Raw genomic sequence first — 18,491 nt, 5'->3', positions numbered from 1 at the left:
AGGCTGTCGGAAGCGTTCTAGAATTATGCAACGCCAGCCGGACACGTATGCATGCCGACTATACTGGCCGCGAATAGGCAATGTTTCAGTCGTGGCAGAGCAGTTGAGCCGAAATTCTGAGCTCCCAAGGCGGTCGGAAGTGTTCTAGAATTATGCAACGCCAGCCGGACACGTATGCATGCCGACTGTACTGGCCGCGAATAGGCAATGTTTCAGTCGTGGCAGAGCAGTTCAGACGAAATTCTGAGCTCCCAAGGCGGTCGGAAGCGTTCTAGAATTATGCAACGCCAGCTGGACACGGCCGTGAGTCGGGCACGCCCATTACGTAGCGAACAACACGATATATCAAAGGGGACGGAGAGACGAGCGCGCCCAACGGGGTATCTGAAAGAGAATGGAGAGAGCGTGCGCGCCCATTACGTAGCGAACAACACGATATATCAAAGGGGACGGAGAGAGCAAGCGCGCCCAACGGGGTAGCCACGGTGTAAGAATAATATACTGGGGTATCTGAAAGGGAACGGAGAGAGCGGGCGCGCCCATTACGTAGTCTCCAACACGGTATATGAGGAGGAAGGTGGAGAGGAGGAAGTGCGGGGTGGACGCCGCGCGGTCGCTGAGGGCAACACTGTGGTCGTCAAACTCGTCTGCACTTTCGGACGCACGCAGTCTGGCAACATTGGTACTGAACTGGCGGACATCTTTAAGTTACGCTAGCCGGATCCATGCCCCCGCAACAACTGAATCCGAAAGGTCTCCTTTTCATCTGCATAACGCCGAAGAACTTCGCGGGAGGAGTCAACGCGTTGCTGTTGATGGTCATCTGTGAGCAGCTCGCGGAACCCATCTTTGCACACACCTTCCGATATTTCAACTTTGCTGTCAAAATCCTAGAAACGCCAGGAACCAAAATGCAGAGTTCGTCGAGTGTGATCCTCCGATCTTGCCGCATCATTTCTCCGACCTTCGCGACTGTCTCATCAGAAATTGACAGCCTCTCGGTACTTTCTTCGTCATAAATTTCAGTGCGACCAGTTGCGAACTCCCTACACCGCATGCGGACTTTTTCAACATCCATGCATGACTCTCGTACACTTTCGTCTACCGGCGATGAATTTCGATTAGTTGGACGCCTTTTGTATTCAAAAATTGAATAACTGCGCGAACTTCGCACCTGGCATTAGCGACAAACGGGAGCTCCATTTCAAATGGCTGCCGTGTCAAGACTGACAGACCCTTCCACGCTGAGTCATGGCTTGTTTAGAAGACGAGGAACAATGAACACACAGTATGGAGAGCAGCCACGCAAATAGTTTCCCTGCGGCCGCAGCCCTTTGGAGACCTTACTTTTGGGATTACCCCCGTAATACTTTCACTTTCTAAGCGAAAGCTTTACTGGCCTAGTCAAGTCAAGGTCATCGGCGCCGCGCATCACCGATTACTACAAAGAGGACCACCGGCGCTACCTGGCTCCTTGTAAGGGACTGGATGGCGCCGAAGCGCCTCTTCATCAGGGGGGAGATCTTGGGGTATCTGTTGTTTCAGCCAGCGTCGTCGCTACGGCGGACGCGGTTGTTGCGACGCGCGTCTCTTCTTTCACTCTTTTAACTCTCCGATATCTGCACGAGGCAGCGGTGGTGGCTCGGCTCGAGCCAGTCGGCAGGCCCGCGCACTTTTCTTTTTATCCTTCTCTCAGTTGCATCAACAACAACAACTCCTCATCAAAGTTCTCACCAACAGTGCACTGTGCCCGGCGGTGTTTACGCATTTCAACACGTCCTTTGATGGCGCGTGCCAGTTTTGTGGGGAGGTGGATGACACCTTCTGCATGGTTTATGCTTGCCAATCAAAACCATCTATCGAATCGCAAAAGGCGCCCGTGCGCTGTGCGATTTCAGTGCACGCTAAATTAAGATCCCTAGGTGGTGGAAATTATTTCGGAGACCTCCACTACTGTACGGCACCTTTCTTCTTTCACTCCCACCTTCCTTCCTTCTCTTGCGGCGTGGTTCAGGTACCACCGAGGTATGTGACAAATACTGCGCCATTTCCGTTCCTCAAAGACCAATTTACCAATTTTACCTCCCCCCGCCCTCACACACACACCCTCCCACCCACCAGAGGACTGGTGGTGGAAAACGTCCGAGAACGTCGCTCCACACAGGCTGCAGCCCCCATCAAATTCTGTGTTGTGTTTCAATAATGCCGGGCACAGCATTGCATTTGTAATAATTTTGAGAAGGAATCATTCGTCTGCTCTCCAGAGACCCTTACAGGGTTCCAGAAAGCGACGATGACAGTCCTTATAATATGTAGTGATGATTGGATGGGCTCGAGTAGGATTCCAGAGCAAGTGTGAGTGCCCAGGGAGAGAGCGCGCGGGCCACCTGATCGGCTAACCCATTGCCCTGGAGTCGGCCGGGAGCCCAGATGAGGTTGCAATTTGGAGGATCGCTGCACCGAGAGCAATTTTATAGGCTGCGAGGAACAACTTTCAAGGCTGCGCGGAACTGCCTGCGTATATGGGTTGGCCTCCCAATGGGTTCTTCTGTATCAGGAACAGTAGCGGAAGCAAGCTGTCTCCCGCTAGGTGTGATTGAATCCTAGGAGACTATGCGTACCCATCTCTGCCATGTCCTCCAAGAGAAGAAGCACCTCCTACACCGTGTCCACCTAACTCACTGTAACTCACGCTTTGGCGAAGTAGTGCAGCTCCTGCCCCTCCCTACAATTAATTAGCCACAGAAACTACTACCTCTGACCTTTCCCCCCCTGGACACTCTCGCCTTTAAAGGTGAAGAAGTTTGTTCCAGCTGTGCACGCGAAGAACTGCATGCTGCAGGCAGCGCTTCGGCAAGCTACTTTCACCTGCTTAATATACACAGCATACACACATCTTCACCGACTGCCCAACTACTCAAAAAACCTCTTCCTGTGGCATTTATTCACCCACAACAAGCCATGTCCTTTCTTACCAGCAGCAGCGGAGGACATCCTCTACGACAGCTGAGCTTCACGGCATTAAAGAAGGTGTTTCCTTTATCCTGTGCCAAACCCCCGACCGATGGGTTATCTTTACAGACTCCAAAGCATCTCTGCATATCCTGTCAAACCTGCTGAAGAAAAACAATCATCAGCTCGTTTCCCTTGACAGCGGATATCTACATCATTTGGCTATTGCTGCAGGCCACTGCGTAACATTTCATAGCATACCATAACATAACATTTCAGTGGATACCAGCACATTTCCTTACATAAAATAACATGCATAACATTTCAGTGGATACCAGCAAACTGTGGCATTCTGGCCAATGAAAAAGCATATGAAGCGGCCTGTAAAGGTCACCAACATCGGAGATACATTCAGATGTTCTTCACAAAACCTGATGTGTCCAAAATGTCTAAAATATTTGCATTAGAAGAAACGTATCTGCTCTGGAGCTTGCCGACACATCACTACCAATTTCTTTACTCAGTCGACCCACATATCAGATCAAGATTCCCACCCAGAATTCCTCGCCATCTGGGAACACTATCACCGACTTCACCTGAACACTGTATTTACAAATGGCTTGCGATGCTGTTTCAGTCAAATAAACAGTCCGCTTTGTGACAACTGCAGCTTGATCAAAACTGTGGAACATATCCTGCTTGTGTGCCCTGTATGACGAGCGTGCATACTATTCACATTGCATGGAGTAGCTCTCCCCAGTGCCTCTAACAATGGACAGTGTTTTAGGTCCCTCAGCCTGCCCTAGGCAATAGACATATGCAATGAACTTTTTGGTAATATATTTAAAGGACATTGGACATCTTGACCAGCTCAGATTTTTCCTTGCATGCTACAGTCATGCATTTTTCACACCGTGAACTTTGCTAGCCCATTTGTTGGACTACGCACTTCATTTCATATGTTACATCATCTCTCGCCGATGCACCTTAGTAGGATTTTCATGGCCGCATTTAACCTTGTCTTTTTCTTTTACCTTTTCGGCACCGTTCTCCTTTCGCCTTTATCTCCCAAATTCCCTTCTCCATGCAGAGTAGCCTGCCAGTGATTTTTAAATGGCGGCTAAATTCTCTGCTTTTTCATTAAAGCAGAGCGTTTTTCTCTCTCGAAGTAGAGGCTAAGCAGTACATTCGGTGTAATTTTCCCTTTTTCATTCATTTTTTCTTCATATTCAAAGGTGTTATAAATCTGTCTATAAATTTGCCATTTTCTATAAATACATTTTGTTAACCTACACTTGTAATCTTACGTCACCTCTCCGCTTTTGAGCCACCAATCTTCCAATCACTTTTTTTCAAACTTCCACAGCATATTCATTCACATGACCATTCTTACCTCTAAACTCTCAGGGAGAGTGACTCTGCCTAGCTGCATCGGCATCCGGATGGATATCACCACATTCGAGCATAATAAGATGTTCAACTGTTTCTGCAGATTTACCACACACTGCACATGTGTTACCTTCTTGGTTATATTTCTTATAGGTGATACCGGTGGTGCTAGCTGGTGCCTATCAGAGGAACGATTATTTGGCCATTGAAGCTCCGATAAGTGGGGGGGTGGATGAGCAGCTCATTTGAGGATGCTTTCTTGAAGCAGTTACTGCGCCTTTCCTTTCCTGATTTTCATTCTGACAAGGATAAGCTGAAGCTGTTAACGGCTGTCTCCTAATGCAAGATGGATGCAGGTCATGGCATTACCTCTTCTTTAGATCATATATAGTTGAACATTACATTACTTACCCACAGTGGTAAACATGTTCTATGCAAAACAAGCATTTTTATGTATAAATGCTCTCAATGTGCAAAAGAAAGACTCTTGTTCCTTGATGGTATCAAGAGATAAGGTACTGCTTCGAGATGTAATAATTGTGGCATCTGCAGTATTTCCTGTCCTCAAAAGTGGTACGTGTATATGCACACTTCACAGATACTAAATGTGTATCTTTATTTACAGTATGAAAGATAAATATTGCCTGCTTGAGAAACAAGACAAAGCAAGCTTGAATATCTAAATTGATGCGGGGCTACCTGTAAGCATAGCATGCAAATTAGCATCACAGAGATCGATTCGTAGCAAATAGATGTTCTCAAAGACAAAATGCATGATGAACTGGACACTTCAAAGAAAGCCTTGTTAACTAAAATAAATTCAAACCATCACATTCACAGCATGTTGTGCCATTGATGCCACATGCAACACCCAGAGAGGATAGAAATACTAGTCTCCAGAAGGTCATGTTACACTAGTAATATTTTTCTAATTCAGTGTGGCACATATAGTATCCAATGCATTACACGTCATTTAGGCAATTAGATTCAACATCTCCCAATCTTTTAGTAGGGTTTACTGCTAATGATGTCCGCACTTCAAAGCTAGGACAGCGCTTTGCCATCAAGGTTATAAAGGTTATTAATTACTTGTGCTTCTCTGAAGTTGGGATTTACGCTGGGCATATGGGCACAACCAACTACAAACATACTTTTCTTCGTAAAAGGGGGTTCCGCAGAGACATCAGCAAACCTTGCAAGCAGCTGATTTGGTTATATGAGCTGCATGCATATTCTTATGAGATGAAATTCAGTGAACTTGGGTACTTCGAAGCTCTCCTTGACATGAACATAACCACTACTACATGTAGCAACATTGATCAGCCTCATGAGCATACAAACAAATTTAAAGGGAAGCAAATATTCATCATTTAAAATAGAAAAAATTATTCTCCACAGTTACACATCTCTGAGCATATCAGCTAAACTTGCATTAAGAAGGCACAAGCACATTCCAGTGGCTAAGGCACTATGCATAGATGTCCTTCAAAGCATTTCATTTTGGCAAAATCATATACAAATATGGAAACAATGCATACAAATACGATGGCATAATTCACTAAACAATATTTACATCCTGTAACGACCTAAAAGGGCTTTGCTGGCACAAAATATTCAGCAGAGATTTTCTGAATAGCTACAGTGGACTCAGAATGGCATGCGTGAAAAGCATGCCTCTTTACTTTCGCATCCACATATGCATTTTCTCTATAGATTCCCATGCTCTGAACCTGTTCTCCGCTTGTGTACCTAGGGCTAAAAATAATTCCAATAATTATACACACACAAAATTTGCTTGTTGCTAAATTTAATTTCAAAATACATATTGAAAAAATCAGCTTTAGAACAATTACAATTATTGTTTAGAACTCAAAAACTATGTGTATTATTAGGTACTTTATCAGAACTGTAGCTATAATAAAAAAACAGCTGAAACTTCTCTTGCAATTTTAATGCAAAGCGTTCTGCACTATTTTGCATTTTGACATGGAACTGCGTGGAACCAGCTTCTCTGTGCACCAAGGCTACCTCAAACATTTCTACGGTTTGCGCTCCATTCTCCAGTATTTGCAAGTTTCGCAGAAAGTTAGCTTCAGTGTTCTTTGCAGTAGTCGCAACAGCATGGAGCACCACCACAGTCAATGTCTTTGCTAGAAGTCACTTCAAGCAAAAGGTGTGTTAGGAGGAACATGCCTAATGTATTTGTCACTGCTTAGAAAATGATGAAAAAAATAAATCACTTAAGAAGCAAAAACTCAAATGAGGAATCCAACGTGCAGCCCTAACAATGATCTTTTAGTAGCTGGTACCTTTCAAAGAAAAGCTGGTGCCTTTCAGAGAAAACTCTGTTCCTGGACAGTGTCACAATAAGCATCTCTCTCATAGCCCACATTTTCAGATAGTATCTGTGATATGTTAATTCACAAGCATGTCTAGATGCAAACAAGCAAATCTGATGTACAATTTTATAAAAGCTGAATCAGAACAATCCATGTTTCCAGAGGTGGCAAGACCACATGAGATTTTTGCATTCCTATACCTAATTTTGTTCCATAGCCGTCTGTGGCTGAGAAAAGTGAAAACAAAGATGTTTATTAAAACAAACAACAAAACAAAAACAACGCATAAAGCTCTGAACAACTCTCGTCAAACCTAAAACAAGCTATTTCCACATGCTGTGCTACAGCTTTGACACGCTAGGCACACATAATGCTTCGGATCAACAGGCACAAGCTTGTGCATGCAAGGCTCATGCCAAGAGAGCTGGACGCCACAGGGATCATCACTACGCAGATGCCCTGTCCTTTGGCCACAGCAGCACCAGGGCATTGTTGGGTGCCTTCTTGAAGGTTGGCACCGAGACGCTGGACGTGCTCTCCACTGCCAAGCTGCGTGCCTTGTTTCCCAGCATGCACTGCAGCTGCCCAGACACCATGACACGCAGGTCTCGCTTTTGAGACCTGCAAAGTCACCGCAACAGCAGGACAGCAATAGGGTGTAGCAGATGTAATGGGGAATGTTTAGTTTGCATTCGAGAGCTGTCTGGATTCTTATTTTAGCCTGTGGGTATAAAAAGCACCTTATGAAGGCTTATCTTATGATGAGACGACTACTTAGGAGACATAAACAACTGGTTGTGCAAGTGCTTATCAAAGTTGTAAGGAAGACATCAGATGAATACAAATCAAGCCTTTTATACTAGGTTAACATCAGAGAAAGCAGAAGGATCTCCATCCCATTCCAAATTGCATTTGCACCTCACAATGGTTGCCGTTGCTTGGTGTAACTTCTAAAATGGAGTACACCAAAGACATCAAGAAACATTTGTGACATTTTCAGCTGAGGCATAAATGCGGTTTCAAATGACAGAGGTGGCCTTTTAAACTCATGGGCACATAAGTGGAAGCTGCACATTCCAAACAACATGAAGTTTACATTTTAATTCTAGATAGGGGTGTGCGAATATTGAAATTTTCAAATACGAATTGAATATAAATATGCTGAAGAAAATGGCTTTGAATATCAAATATCTGTTCAGTAAGAAAAAATATTTCAGAAAAAGATAAAGAGGCAAATCTTGAGATGAGAAAATGAGATAGCAGAGCTCACGCTAGAAGAGTTATTTATAAAAGACGACGGGACAAATGGCATGGGTGTGGGCATTATAAGTATGTAGCACATTATGGAAGGATCAAAGAAGAAACAGTGTGCTCTCTTGCTGCGATTGTTCGAAGTGAGTGGTCGGCCATCTTATTACCAAGTGTCATATGTGGGAAAGCCCACTTGTGGAATTTCACATGACTCCAAGTCTAGTCAAATGTTTTAGAGGTGGAAGTCAATGAGTAATTACTCCCTTATTACGACTCCAACGTCAGAATGCAATCGGTCCATGCGATAAACCCCGGAAAAGAAAGCGAACAGGACGCATTTGCATTGTTTTCCTGGCACTTCAAACTCGATCGTCAGCTAATTTGCCCAGATATTGTAGCTTTGCCATGGTCGAAATTACGAAAGTCGGCGCGGTATAAGATCACTGGTGAATATTCGATGGAAATTCTCAAATAAGAATATGAACCGAATATCAAACATAATCGATTCGTATTCGGAATTTCTAATATTCGCACACCCCTACTTCCAGACTATCCTTGTACCCCATCGGGTGAAAAGGACGCTTCCTTTGTCTCAACTTGCGTGCCTGCTTACTTGAACCACAGGATTTGACAAAAATTGATCACATCAGACAATAAAAATTGAAGAGAAGAAAAACAGCCACTGAGAGAGTAAAGGTGCAGTACATACAATGTTTCAGAACTCATATGGGTTACAAAATATTGCACTACACCTTGACTTTGTTAGCGATTGTATTTCTTATTTTCAAGAAAACAAAAGTTGTTTCACCGAGAAAGCTACAAACATTCATTATGAGAGAACCATAGTCTGCATTACACACAGCGTTTAGTATGCAGGCCTATTCAAGTGAACTTATAGATGTGCTCCAGGAAGTCAGTAACAATATAAAGAAAAGTTCCCCCAAGGATAAAATTTAAGCACGAGCTTTTGATTTGATAGGACAGAAACCACCCCTCACATGAAAATATTATGTGCAGAAAAATAAACATTACTCTGACATACTTGAAGCAGATGACAACCATCTTATGAGATAATGCGGAAATCAATTCCACCTCATGTGCCAAGATTAGTGCAAAAATTTATTTTTGCCCCAATGTACCAGGCAAAAATAGGAAGCATTCTCTCTTCCTAACTATTTCAGTGGCAATGCCACTCACATAAAGCTTTTCCAGGTTTCCTGAAATGTTTGCATAATGTGAAAAAGATAATAAAAGTGCATTAAAAGGCATGAAATGACTATACACTCAAATTAAAAACAGCAAATAGGTTAACTACAGTTTCGAAAGGGTAGTCAGCTGAAATTAACAGCACAGAGAACAGTGGAGTTAAGAGTTATGCAGCTTCATATACTTTGTTTTTCTTTTCAGCTTGCACTAAACATACAGGAGTCAGCAGCATTAAACGGCGAGAAAGAGAAGAAAATGATAACTGAAAACAAGGCAGAGGCCCAACTTGCCTTTGCCACTGGCGAACGACAGCCCCAACCAGCTCTCCAACTCTGTTGCTGTCGGCTGTGTTGTTTGTGACCAGGCAGATGACCAGGTCATTGTTGCCTCGCAGGTGCAACACGGCCAGCTGGTCTGGCCCAGGGGTCACGCTGATTCCCGTGAGCTTAAAAAGAAAAAGAAAAAAGGGGGCTACAGTGGGGCTTACTCAAAAGCACATCGACTATGTTTTGCTCTCTTGGTTCATTTTCTGCACCTGGAGGAATGCACACCTACAAGCAGTACAAGAAACTAGCTTTGCAATGTAGAATGTGGTGCTCAATTAGTGCACCCTATATGAATTTAGCTCTTGTGACCAGTATGCATAGTCAAAAAGAACTTATTTACTAACAATGACTTACCTTCAATATTTGAAAGCAATGTGAGTGCCCTTGCCATAAAACACATCACAAGAACTAAAATGCTATAGAGCATAAAATGTCGACTCAAGTCTGATGTTTAGTGCAAGGTTTTTATCTCTGTGCTTCTGCCATCTTGAAATACGGTGGCCAAATGAAGTTGTAGGCACTCAACCTTTACACACTGTTTATAGCAGAAAACACAATAACCGGGGGACTCGAATCTTAAATGTGCACCTCAAGCTCACGAGACCTCTAAACTGAAACATGAGAATCCTAACGTAATTGTTTAAATACATGATTACCAGCCTAATTTACCATTCAGTGTTCAGATAAAGGGGCTCTAATAAAGTTGTGGTATGCCTGCAATGTTTAAAGGATGCCATTTCAGGAATATCCTCCAGCAAAAAGTTTTTGCAATGCGGTTCGCAGCAGCAGAGTTATCTGTAGTCGAAATCTGATTTTCAGCATCTCGTGCCTTTCTCTCTCCTCTCGTCACTTTTTGCACGCTGAAAGGTTGGCGCCTCTCCGCCAGCCCCATGACCGGGGGGCGGAGCTTCCTGATCCGTCGGAGCTACTCCGCTTACTGGCCCTGGCCATGGTAGCTGCCTGAAAGAATCTAACCAATAGCCATCTCTGAACTGGTATACGCATGAGTGTGCGACGGAGGAGAAGGGGAGCATGAAAATGTCGCCGTAAAGGGCTTGCCAGCTTTCGCACGTGATTGTGGGTTCTCTGCTAGATGTAGAAGTGTATTTTTGGCTCAGGTGTTCATGACAACACAATGCAGTGATTGAGCGAGTTGATGTGCTCTCCTCAAAAGTTGTTTCAGAGCTTCTTTAAAACTAAGAGCAATGAAAGAGCAAGGCGTGAATGGAGAAAGAGCAAGGCGTGAATGGAGAAAGAAGTCAAGAGGGAATGTAGACTCACATCGCTGATGGGGATAGGTGACCGCAGAGATTTGAATTTCTTGCCATCCATCTTGTAGATGCAGGTGTCAGTCACCACAAGTGCACGTTCAGATGACTGGTTATGCCGGTTCACCTGAGTTGAGGGAGAGTAGTGAAATATGGGTGTGATTTCTGCCACGACAACTTGACAATTGCTGCACACTTTCATAGCTGAATGATACTTACTTCGATGCAATAATTTTAGGGAATTTATGCCCCAGTGTCAATACATGCATTCATGTTCTCAATGTTAGACTGGCCATGAATTACCATATGAAAAAGGAAACAGTGCCTTAATAACAGTAATTTTGATAACAGTCTGCTAAGGTGCAGCCAACACAGGTACAGAATAAATGCTGAAATGATTTATTTGCTGAAAGTGGTATTTCTTCAAAAATGCGTCTGTTTGCAGACGACTGCGTTCTATACAGGGTCATCCATACTTCCAACGATTGCAGTGCCCTACAGAATGATTTGTCCTTGATTACTAACTGGTGCAATACTTGGCGCATGGATATTAACGTGAAAAAATCTGTGTACATGTGTTTTACTAGGAAAAAAAAATGTCATGACTTTTCATACAGTATTAACGCGGAAACATTGTCAAAATAGTTCAAACATAAATATCTTGGTATTTTCTTTACTGCAAATTTATCCTGGCGTGACCATATAGATTACATTACTAGCAAGGCTTCCAGAGTGCTGGGTTTTCTTCGCAGAAATGCGAAGAATTTACCGCCTAAAGCCAAAGAGCTCCTGTATAAAACTAACATTAGACCAGTACTTGAATATGCTTGTTGTGTCTGGGACCCTTGGCTGCTGGTAGATATTCACAAGATTGAAAGGATCCAGAACTTGGCCGTGCGATTTGTTAATGCCAACTACTCCAGAAATTTTAGCGTCTCCGCTGCAAAGAATGACCTTGGATGGGAATCACTCCAGCAGCGAAGGAAACTTCTTAGACTAAAATTTCTCCACAGTGTCTTTCACAATAAGACTGGTATTAACAGGGAGCATTATTTGCGACATCCCGATTATGTCTCACCGCGTCTTGATCATGCCTTTAAAATTAAAGAGATCAGGTGTAAAACGAACTTCTTTAAGATGTCCTTCTTCCCCCAAACAATTCGAGAATGGAATAAACTCCCCCATGATATTGCTACCATTACCTCCACTGATGTTTTTTTTTCCTCACTGCGAAATATGCATTGTAATTGAGCCATTGTTTCTTCAATGATTGTGAAAGTGTTACCTGTCTGCTTGTTTGATTGTAAATTCAGTTGCTTGCCTATCTTCTTTTTATCTGCATTTCCTGCTTTTTCGACTGTGTTTAAGTCGTCTTCCCCCCCACTGTAATGCCTCACGGCGCTGTGGGTACTGTAATAAATAAATAAAAATAAATAAATACTCCGAGCCATTGACAATGATTAGGAAAACCTATGCTTTAACAGAAAAAAAAAAGACAAATTAAACAGCACCCCCTAATGGCACCTTTACAGATCCCAATTGGGCCTGCAGACTCTACAACCACATTAAACTGCAAATACCACTGAGCTTAATTAGCTAAGCTTACGATGCTATAACCAGCAGTTTTATTTTCAAATGAACTCTACTTTGTAGTTTCCTTTTCCTTTCCTCCAGTCATATCTAATAATTACCCCGTTTCAAAGCCACTTCTATGACATTGAAAATTCCCCTCCAAAATTGTCGGCAATTACAATTCTTGGCAACATGAAAGGAGAGCACAGCTGAGTGGAGATATTGCTCATTGACAGGAGCATATGTTGCTTTTGGTGACTGATTACAAGCACAACACCAAGAGGCAGAACTAGTTCAGGTCAGCGCCCATGAACGCCACTTGCAGGACGTCATCTGTGTGATCCTAGCCACTCCTCCCCACACTTCATCATTCTTCCTCCCCTCTCTTGGTTCCTTCTCCGGTTTGCTCTTTATCTCCGCTGACGCTTCACCAAGGAATGGGCATATAACAGCTGCACTGTAAAAAGGAAATTCTGAAGTTTGAAGGTATAGTAGCAACATTCACTTGCCTTTATCACAAAGCTAGAGAAGACAACCTTGCGGAAGTTGTCCTTGCTCTTCAGGCCCGTGACAGATGTGATGTACGGCAGGCAGGCATCATTCTCAGCTGTCTGCATTAACAAAACAGGACACCGCCACCACATGAAGTGAATCCAAGCAGTGAGTCAACAATATAAAATAGCACAGGATATATCAATGTGGATAAACTTCAGAAGCTCCCTCAGATGTCAAATTAATGTCTAAGGAATAATGCATTCGCACGCGAGGTTCACAGTTCTTACTGAGTGCATTTATAAACCTATACTTGGTCATTGCATAAATGGAATATCATGAAGGCTAAGAAGGTAGACAGCACACACATGCTCCCATGAAAATCACCCTTATGACACCATCAAAGCTCCTTGATGATACAGTAAAAGCTCGTTAATTCGAACTTCACGGGACCGGGAAAATCATTCGAATTATCCGATGTTCGAATTATCGAATGGCCGCGAAAAAACCGACAAGAACCATTTGCATTATGGTGTATGTAGGGTATTTATTCGCGTAACGAACCCACTCACATAATGAACCCACCCACCCCCGATTTTTGCCTAAGAATCTGAAAAAAAAAAAAAGCGTCAGTCGTTAACGCTTCCCTCCGTTTGGCACCGTCACGGCCCACAAGGCATTTCTTGGCAGCGCGCCAAGATGCTGCGCAGCGATAACATCACTTTTGACGTTAGCTCCAGCAAAGGGGGAAGCGAACTTTGGCAGAGTGCCAGCGCTTGTTCGGTTGTGCAAGCCTCGTTTTCAGACCGTCATGCCCCCCCCCTTTCTCCGACGCATTTCTTGGCGGCGCGCCAAGATGCTGCGCAGCGATAACATCACTTTTGACGTTAGCTCCATCAAGGGGGAAGCGAACTTTGGCAGAGTGCCAGCGCTTGTGCCGGCGTCTTCTTCGCGGCTGAGCGCGTGCTTCCGTTGGCGACCGACCGATGGGTGGAAGCATGGACGACACTCGCAAAGAAAAAAAAAGTTTTTCACACGTAATTTGTAGCGCCCGTCCGAAGTCATAGCCTTCATGGGCGTTGGCTGGGACCGCGCTGACAGTGCTTATCCGTATTTTTGAATTAACAGGGCTCGAATTAACGAGCATTTAGTTGCGAGTTGCGGAGGTTGGGCGGAAAAGAGGGTAGGCAGCCGCCAGCGCGGTCGCCCCCTTCCCTCCGGTGCTGCAGGCCACCGCGCCAGTGATGGCGCCATTTAAGCTTTACCCACTCTTCCAAGGTTTTATCTAGTTCCATCTTCTGTCCCCGTTTAGGACGTACGCAGCCTCTAACTATGCGGAGGAGGTGCTTTTTTTTTGGCCACATGCTGTGTGCCAAGCCGCCCAGACGCGGTGGCGCGTAGTTCGAATTATCCGTAACGGAACCGACTCGCTTTCGAATTAACGGGCTTTTTTATACACAGATCTCTATGGAGCTTGGCCGGACCAAGTAGTGTTGTTCGAATTATCCGAAAATTCGAATTATCGAGTTTTGAATTAACGAGCTTTCACTGTATATGTTAACACAAATGTGCACCACACTGTGGAAAGACCTCGGCCATGAAATAAACACCTAGTAGTACAAGAGGGTTCTTGCACAGCTGCTGCCTTCACTGTTCAATCATGCTCCACGTGGCATTTGCAGCAGTGCAGGGCCTTCTACACCTGCCACTATGAATGAAGGTGGCACTGGGGAACACTTAAGGTTAGGCTACAGGCAACATAAATAAGACTCTAAAGTGTGAGATTGGACAGCTGCTGCTATAGCTCAGTTGGTAGAGCACTGTAGATGACATACAGTGGTTGTGGGTTTGGATACCACAGACGGTGCGTGGTTGTTTCTTTTTTCTTATACTTTCTAATCAATTATCTTTCAGGTAAAATGTACTTAATGCCCCGCTGATCAACACTGCAAATTAGAAACATAATTCCCTCATGCTTTCCCTGGTTTCAGTGGCTGTTGGCTTCCTTCATGTATATGTCGTAATGAGCCCCTCATGTACCTACTCTTGTCTGCAAGTGCAAGTCTCATAATTTCTCAAGTTTGCAACAACTGTTTCTCAAGTTATCCACAACAATTTGGTCCTAGCCACTGTAATGCACAACCCGGTATGAAAATACAGCGAAACCTCGTTAAGACATACCCGCTTAAGGGGTAGTCCCACTTAGGACGTAGTCTCATGAAATCCTCGACTCAGCGTCCAATAAACCTCGAGCATTTGGCATCAGCTTACAATGTAGCATCTTGCCATGAACATCCATGTTAGCGTATATCTATTAATTGCATATTAGGCTGAAGGGATATTTTGGTTTGTTTTGTTGAAGTTTAACGTCCCAAATAGTTTATGACTGCTTTACAAAAGATCCTTTCAGTCATGAACTATGCCACACATTGCAAGGAAACTTTGCCAGTGCTCCAAATGCGTAGATAGTTCATGACTGCTTTGGGCTGCCGCGGTAGCTCAGTCGTTCGGTGCTTGGCTGCTGACCCGAAAGATGTGGGTTCGATGCCAGCCACGGCGGTTGGACTTTGATGGAGGAGAAATTCTAGAGGCCCGTGTACTGTGCGATGTCAGTGCACATTAAAGACAGATTTACTTTTTTAAATGAACTACCACACGTGCATGCTCCCTCGTTGTTCCTGTCAGATACTATTTTGAGAATGCTGCACCAGTAAACTGCCTTAATGACTAAATAGAAGCCACCTAATTTGAGCACCCTGTCTGTGCGCTTTCTTCTGTGATCCTGTCCTTGTGCTGCTTTGCCAGTGTCCCACCGGGTCGCCCAAGCGCTCACATTACATGCTTTAAAGATGTGCAACTGCACTGTAGCGCTATCTAGAGGTGCGTTACAACGAACACTGAACGGCAATGTATACGGTATACCCTACAAACAGTGTGCCCAATGAAGCGGTACAACGCCATACCGAAACAGACACCAGCCCTTCCAGGTTAAATAGAGCAGTTGAGACCTGGTGTATGTGTCTTCTAGCAAACATAACAGATTTCTGTGGTTACCTTAATAAGAGCTTCCGTGTGTACTTCTGTCACGGATGAGGTTAAGAAAAGCAAAAGGCTGATAGATACTGAGTTACCCATCATCATCCTGCAAAAACTTTCACTCTTGCTTATGTAGCACCAGAGATACTGATGATCAAAAACTACTCTTTCCTTTTCTTTCTGAACTGCACACTGAGCGAGCCAGAAAAAAAAAAAAAAGAAGATTACCAGCTGGGAGGAAGCACCATCCAGGAAGATGCCATTTTATATGAATATGCCATGAATATGCCATGAATATGCCTGACTTTTTTTTTTTTGGCTGCTCACTTCCCTGCCATGGCATGATTTGCAGGTAGTCAGCCGGCCATGCCCCCCCACCTTCTTTGCCTGCTTCCTCTACAAGCACCGCTGTGGTTTTTGTTGAGCCAATGACAACCCCTGTTCAAGGTCATGCGGACCATATGACATCACCTTGCAGGATTTGTGTGGGACATCAGCATCAGACATCGCCACGAAGTGCAGGAATGGGAATTTAAAAAGGTTACTTGTAAATGGTTTGGTTTGGTTTATTGGGTTTTAACATCCCGAAATGACTCAGGCTATGAAAGGCGCCGTTCTGAAGGGCTCCAGAAATTTTGACCACCTGGGGTTCTTTAACGTGCACTGACACCGCACAGCACATGGGCCTCTAGAATTTCGCCTCCATCGAAATTCGGCCGCCGTGGCCGGGATCGAACCCGCGACTTTCGGGCCAGCAACCGAGCACCATAACCACGGAGCCACCGCGGCGGGGCAGTTACTTTTAAATTATCGTCTCACTTTCGAAGACTCGTACTCAGCATGAATGCTCATTGACCTTTACTGTACATAATGCATGCATTTTACAGTTACTTTTAAGACTATTTAATGGACCCTTTAAGCAAGGATGGGCAGGCACATAACTATGCATCTCACATAACAATGACACATAACTGCGATGGCACTGTGCAAAGGTGCTCGTTCGTGACGGCCTCTCCGTGCTCACCAGGGACAGGTAGTTGCCGTGCCACTTGCGTGCCTGCCCCCAGTCACGACGCCTGCCGGCCAGCACATCTGCAGCAGTCACCTTGAGGTGCAGCTGGGGCCACTGCTCCCGTGGGACCTTTCGGAGCATCATGCTGCCACGCCACCTGCGGAGGCACGTGAAACACTGGTATGTGATCACGCAATTATCTGTGAAACCGGGAAGGTCCAAAGGCACTGAAGTTAGCTTCCACCAGTTGATGCTCATCAGGCCTCCATGGGCGTCCGGAAGGGGGGGCAAGAGGGGGCAGTCTTTGCCTGCAAGGTCTTTGCCATACGGAAATGGTTTCAGCACTCCATTTGAAATTTCCCACCATAATGACGATGCATGCTCACTGGGAGGTCCTCCCAGGACTTAAAAGAAGCATTTTAAATTTGATCGTGCTACCTTCTTGCGGAGATAAACAGAACTGATTTCTAGCTTCAGCGTGTCACGCGGTATGCAGCAGCGCCCTTTCGTGGTTTCTTTTTCACCATGTGATTGCAAAGGAAGCGCGCAAAACTTCATTTTTATCTTTATTGGCACTCCCTTGCAGGGGCCATGGAAGTTGATTTAAGTCTTTACTGTGGCTGCTCTTGGCTTGTTTATCACCGACGCTCACGAGGTATTCTCGCTTTCCTTGTTTACCGAGTTTCCTTCGAGTTCTTCACATGCATGGCAAACCAGCAATATGGCCAAAAGCACTGCCCATTCTCTTGAGACTGACAGCGCTGACTCTTCTGACCCTGATTTTGCTCCATTCACCGAGTCTGAATTGGAAGACAGTTTTTCTCCAGAAGAGGACAGCTCATCCTCGGACGAAGTAATACCACGCTCTGAAATACTATTGAACATTTTGCAGTTCTGAGTGATGCTGGCACTAAAATACTGTTTCCTTTTTTTTTTAGAATTTCTTCCAGATTTTATATATTTTGTACATTCAAGATCCACAGTAAAGTAATTTGACTGTCTGGGAAAGTTTTTCAAAAAAATTAAATGCTCTAGGGTTAAAGTGCATACATGCAAAGAAATACTCATAGTGGCCGCACCTGGAGAAGATGGCCTTGAGCCCAGGCACAGCCTCTCGGACACAGCAGGGTGGAGGAGGCCACGCAATGCCCTTGCCATAGTCCTTGGTCTGGTGCACATTCCTGAAGAAGGCAAAATTCAATTGCAACCTTAAAAATGGGTGAACTGTTTACTGTTTGCAATGGTGCGATTTTTTTTTTTCCCCTGTAGAAATGCTGGTTTCACAGTTGTCAGACAGCAGAAGAAAGCCTATTGATTGCATTTGCGCAGCAATAACAATCAGAATCGTTTAAAGGCCATGCACTGTACCATGGTCTGCAAAGGGCAAGTAATTCCTGATGCTGCAAATTTGTCTCAGCCTTTGTGCACAGAATCATGATGATTCAATGTACCACAGCTTTCTCTGACCTCAGTTAGAGCTAGCAACGCCGGTTGAGATACGCCCAGACAAAGTCTTTATCTGGCCATTAAGACCCAAAGCTGCAAAATGGTAAGCTTTGTTCCTATTTCTGCAACTCCCATAAATCATGTTGAAGGTGTAGAAGTATTAACAGAGCCAAAAACAATCAAGCAATGAAGTTCATTGGCA

The 18,491-nt window shown here is 44.5% G+C and overlaps 1 protein-coding gene across 1 annotated transcript in view; it reads right to left on the bottom strand.

The window, feature by feature from the left end:
- Positions 1-4,940: 4,940 nt before the first annotated feature.
- Myo31DF (Unconventional myosin ID) overlaps positions 4,941-18,491 on the bottom strand; it is a 73,345-nt gene continuing 59,794 nt past the window's right edge. The window contains exons 17-22 of the mRNA XM_089544105.1: positions 17,923-18,024; positions 16,856-17,000; positions 12,813-12,914; positions 10,745-10,858; positions 9,428-9,582; positions 4,941-7,301 (exon numbers count right to left, since the gene is read on the bottom strand). Coding sequence (XP_089400231.1) covers positions 7,127-7,301; positions 9,428-9,582; positions 10,745-10,858; positions 12,813-12,914; positions 16,856-17,000; positions 17,923-18,024 — 793 coding nt within the window. The 3' untranslated portion in view covers positions 4,941-7,126. The remainder of the gene's footprint in view (positions 7,302-9,427; positions 9,583-10,744; positions 10,859-12,812; positions 12,915-16,855; positions 17,001-17,922; positions 18,025-18,491) is intronic.

This window comes from Amblyomma mixtum, chromosome 5 (genome assembly GCF_055824585.1).
Source record: "Amblyomma mixtum isolate Tamu chromosome 5, ASM5582458v1, whole genome shotgun sequence".
Lineage (NCBI taxonomy): Eukaryota > Metazoa > Arthropoda > Arachnida > Ixodida > Ixodidae > Amblyomma > Amblyomma mixtum.
Note: the sequence above shows the minus strand (reverse complement) of the source record. Positions and strands in the feature narration are given on the sequence as shown.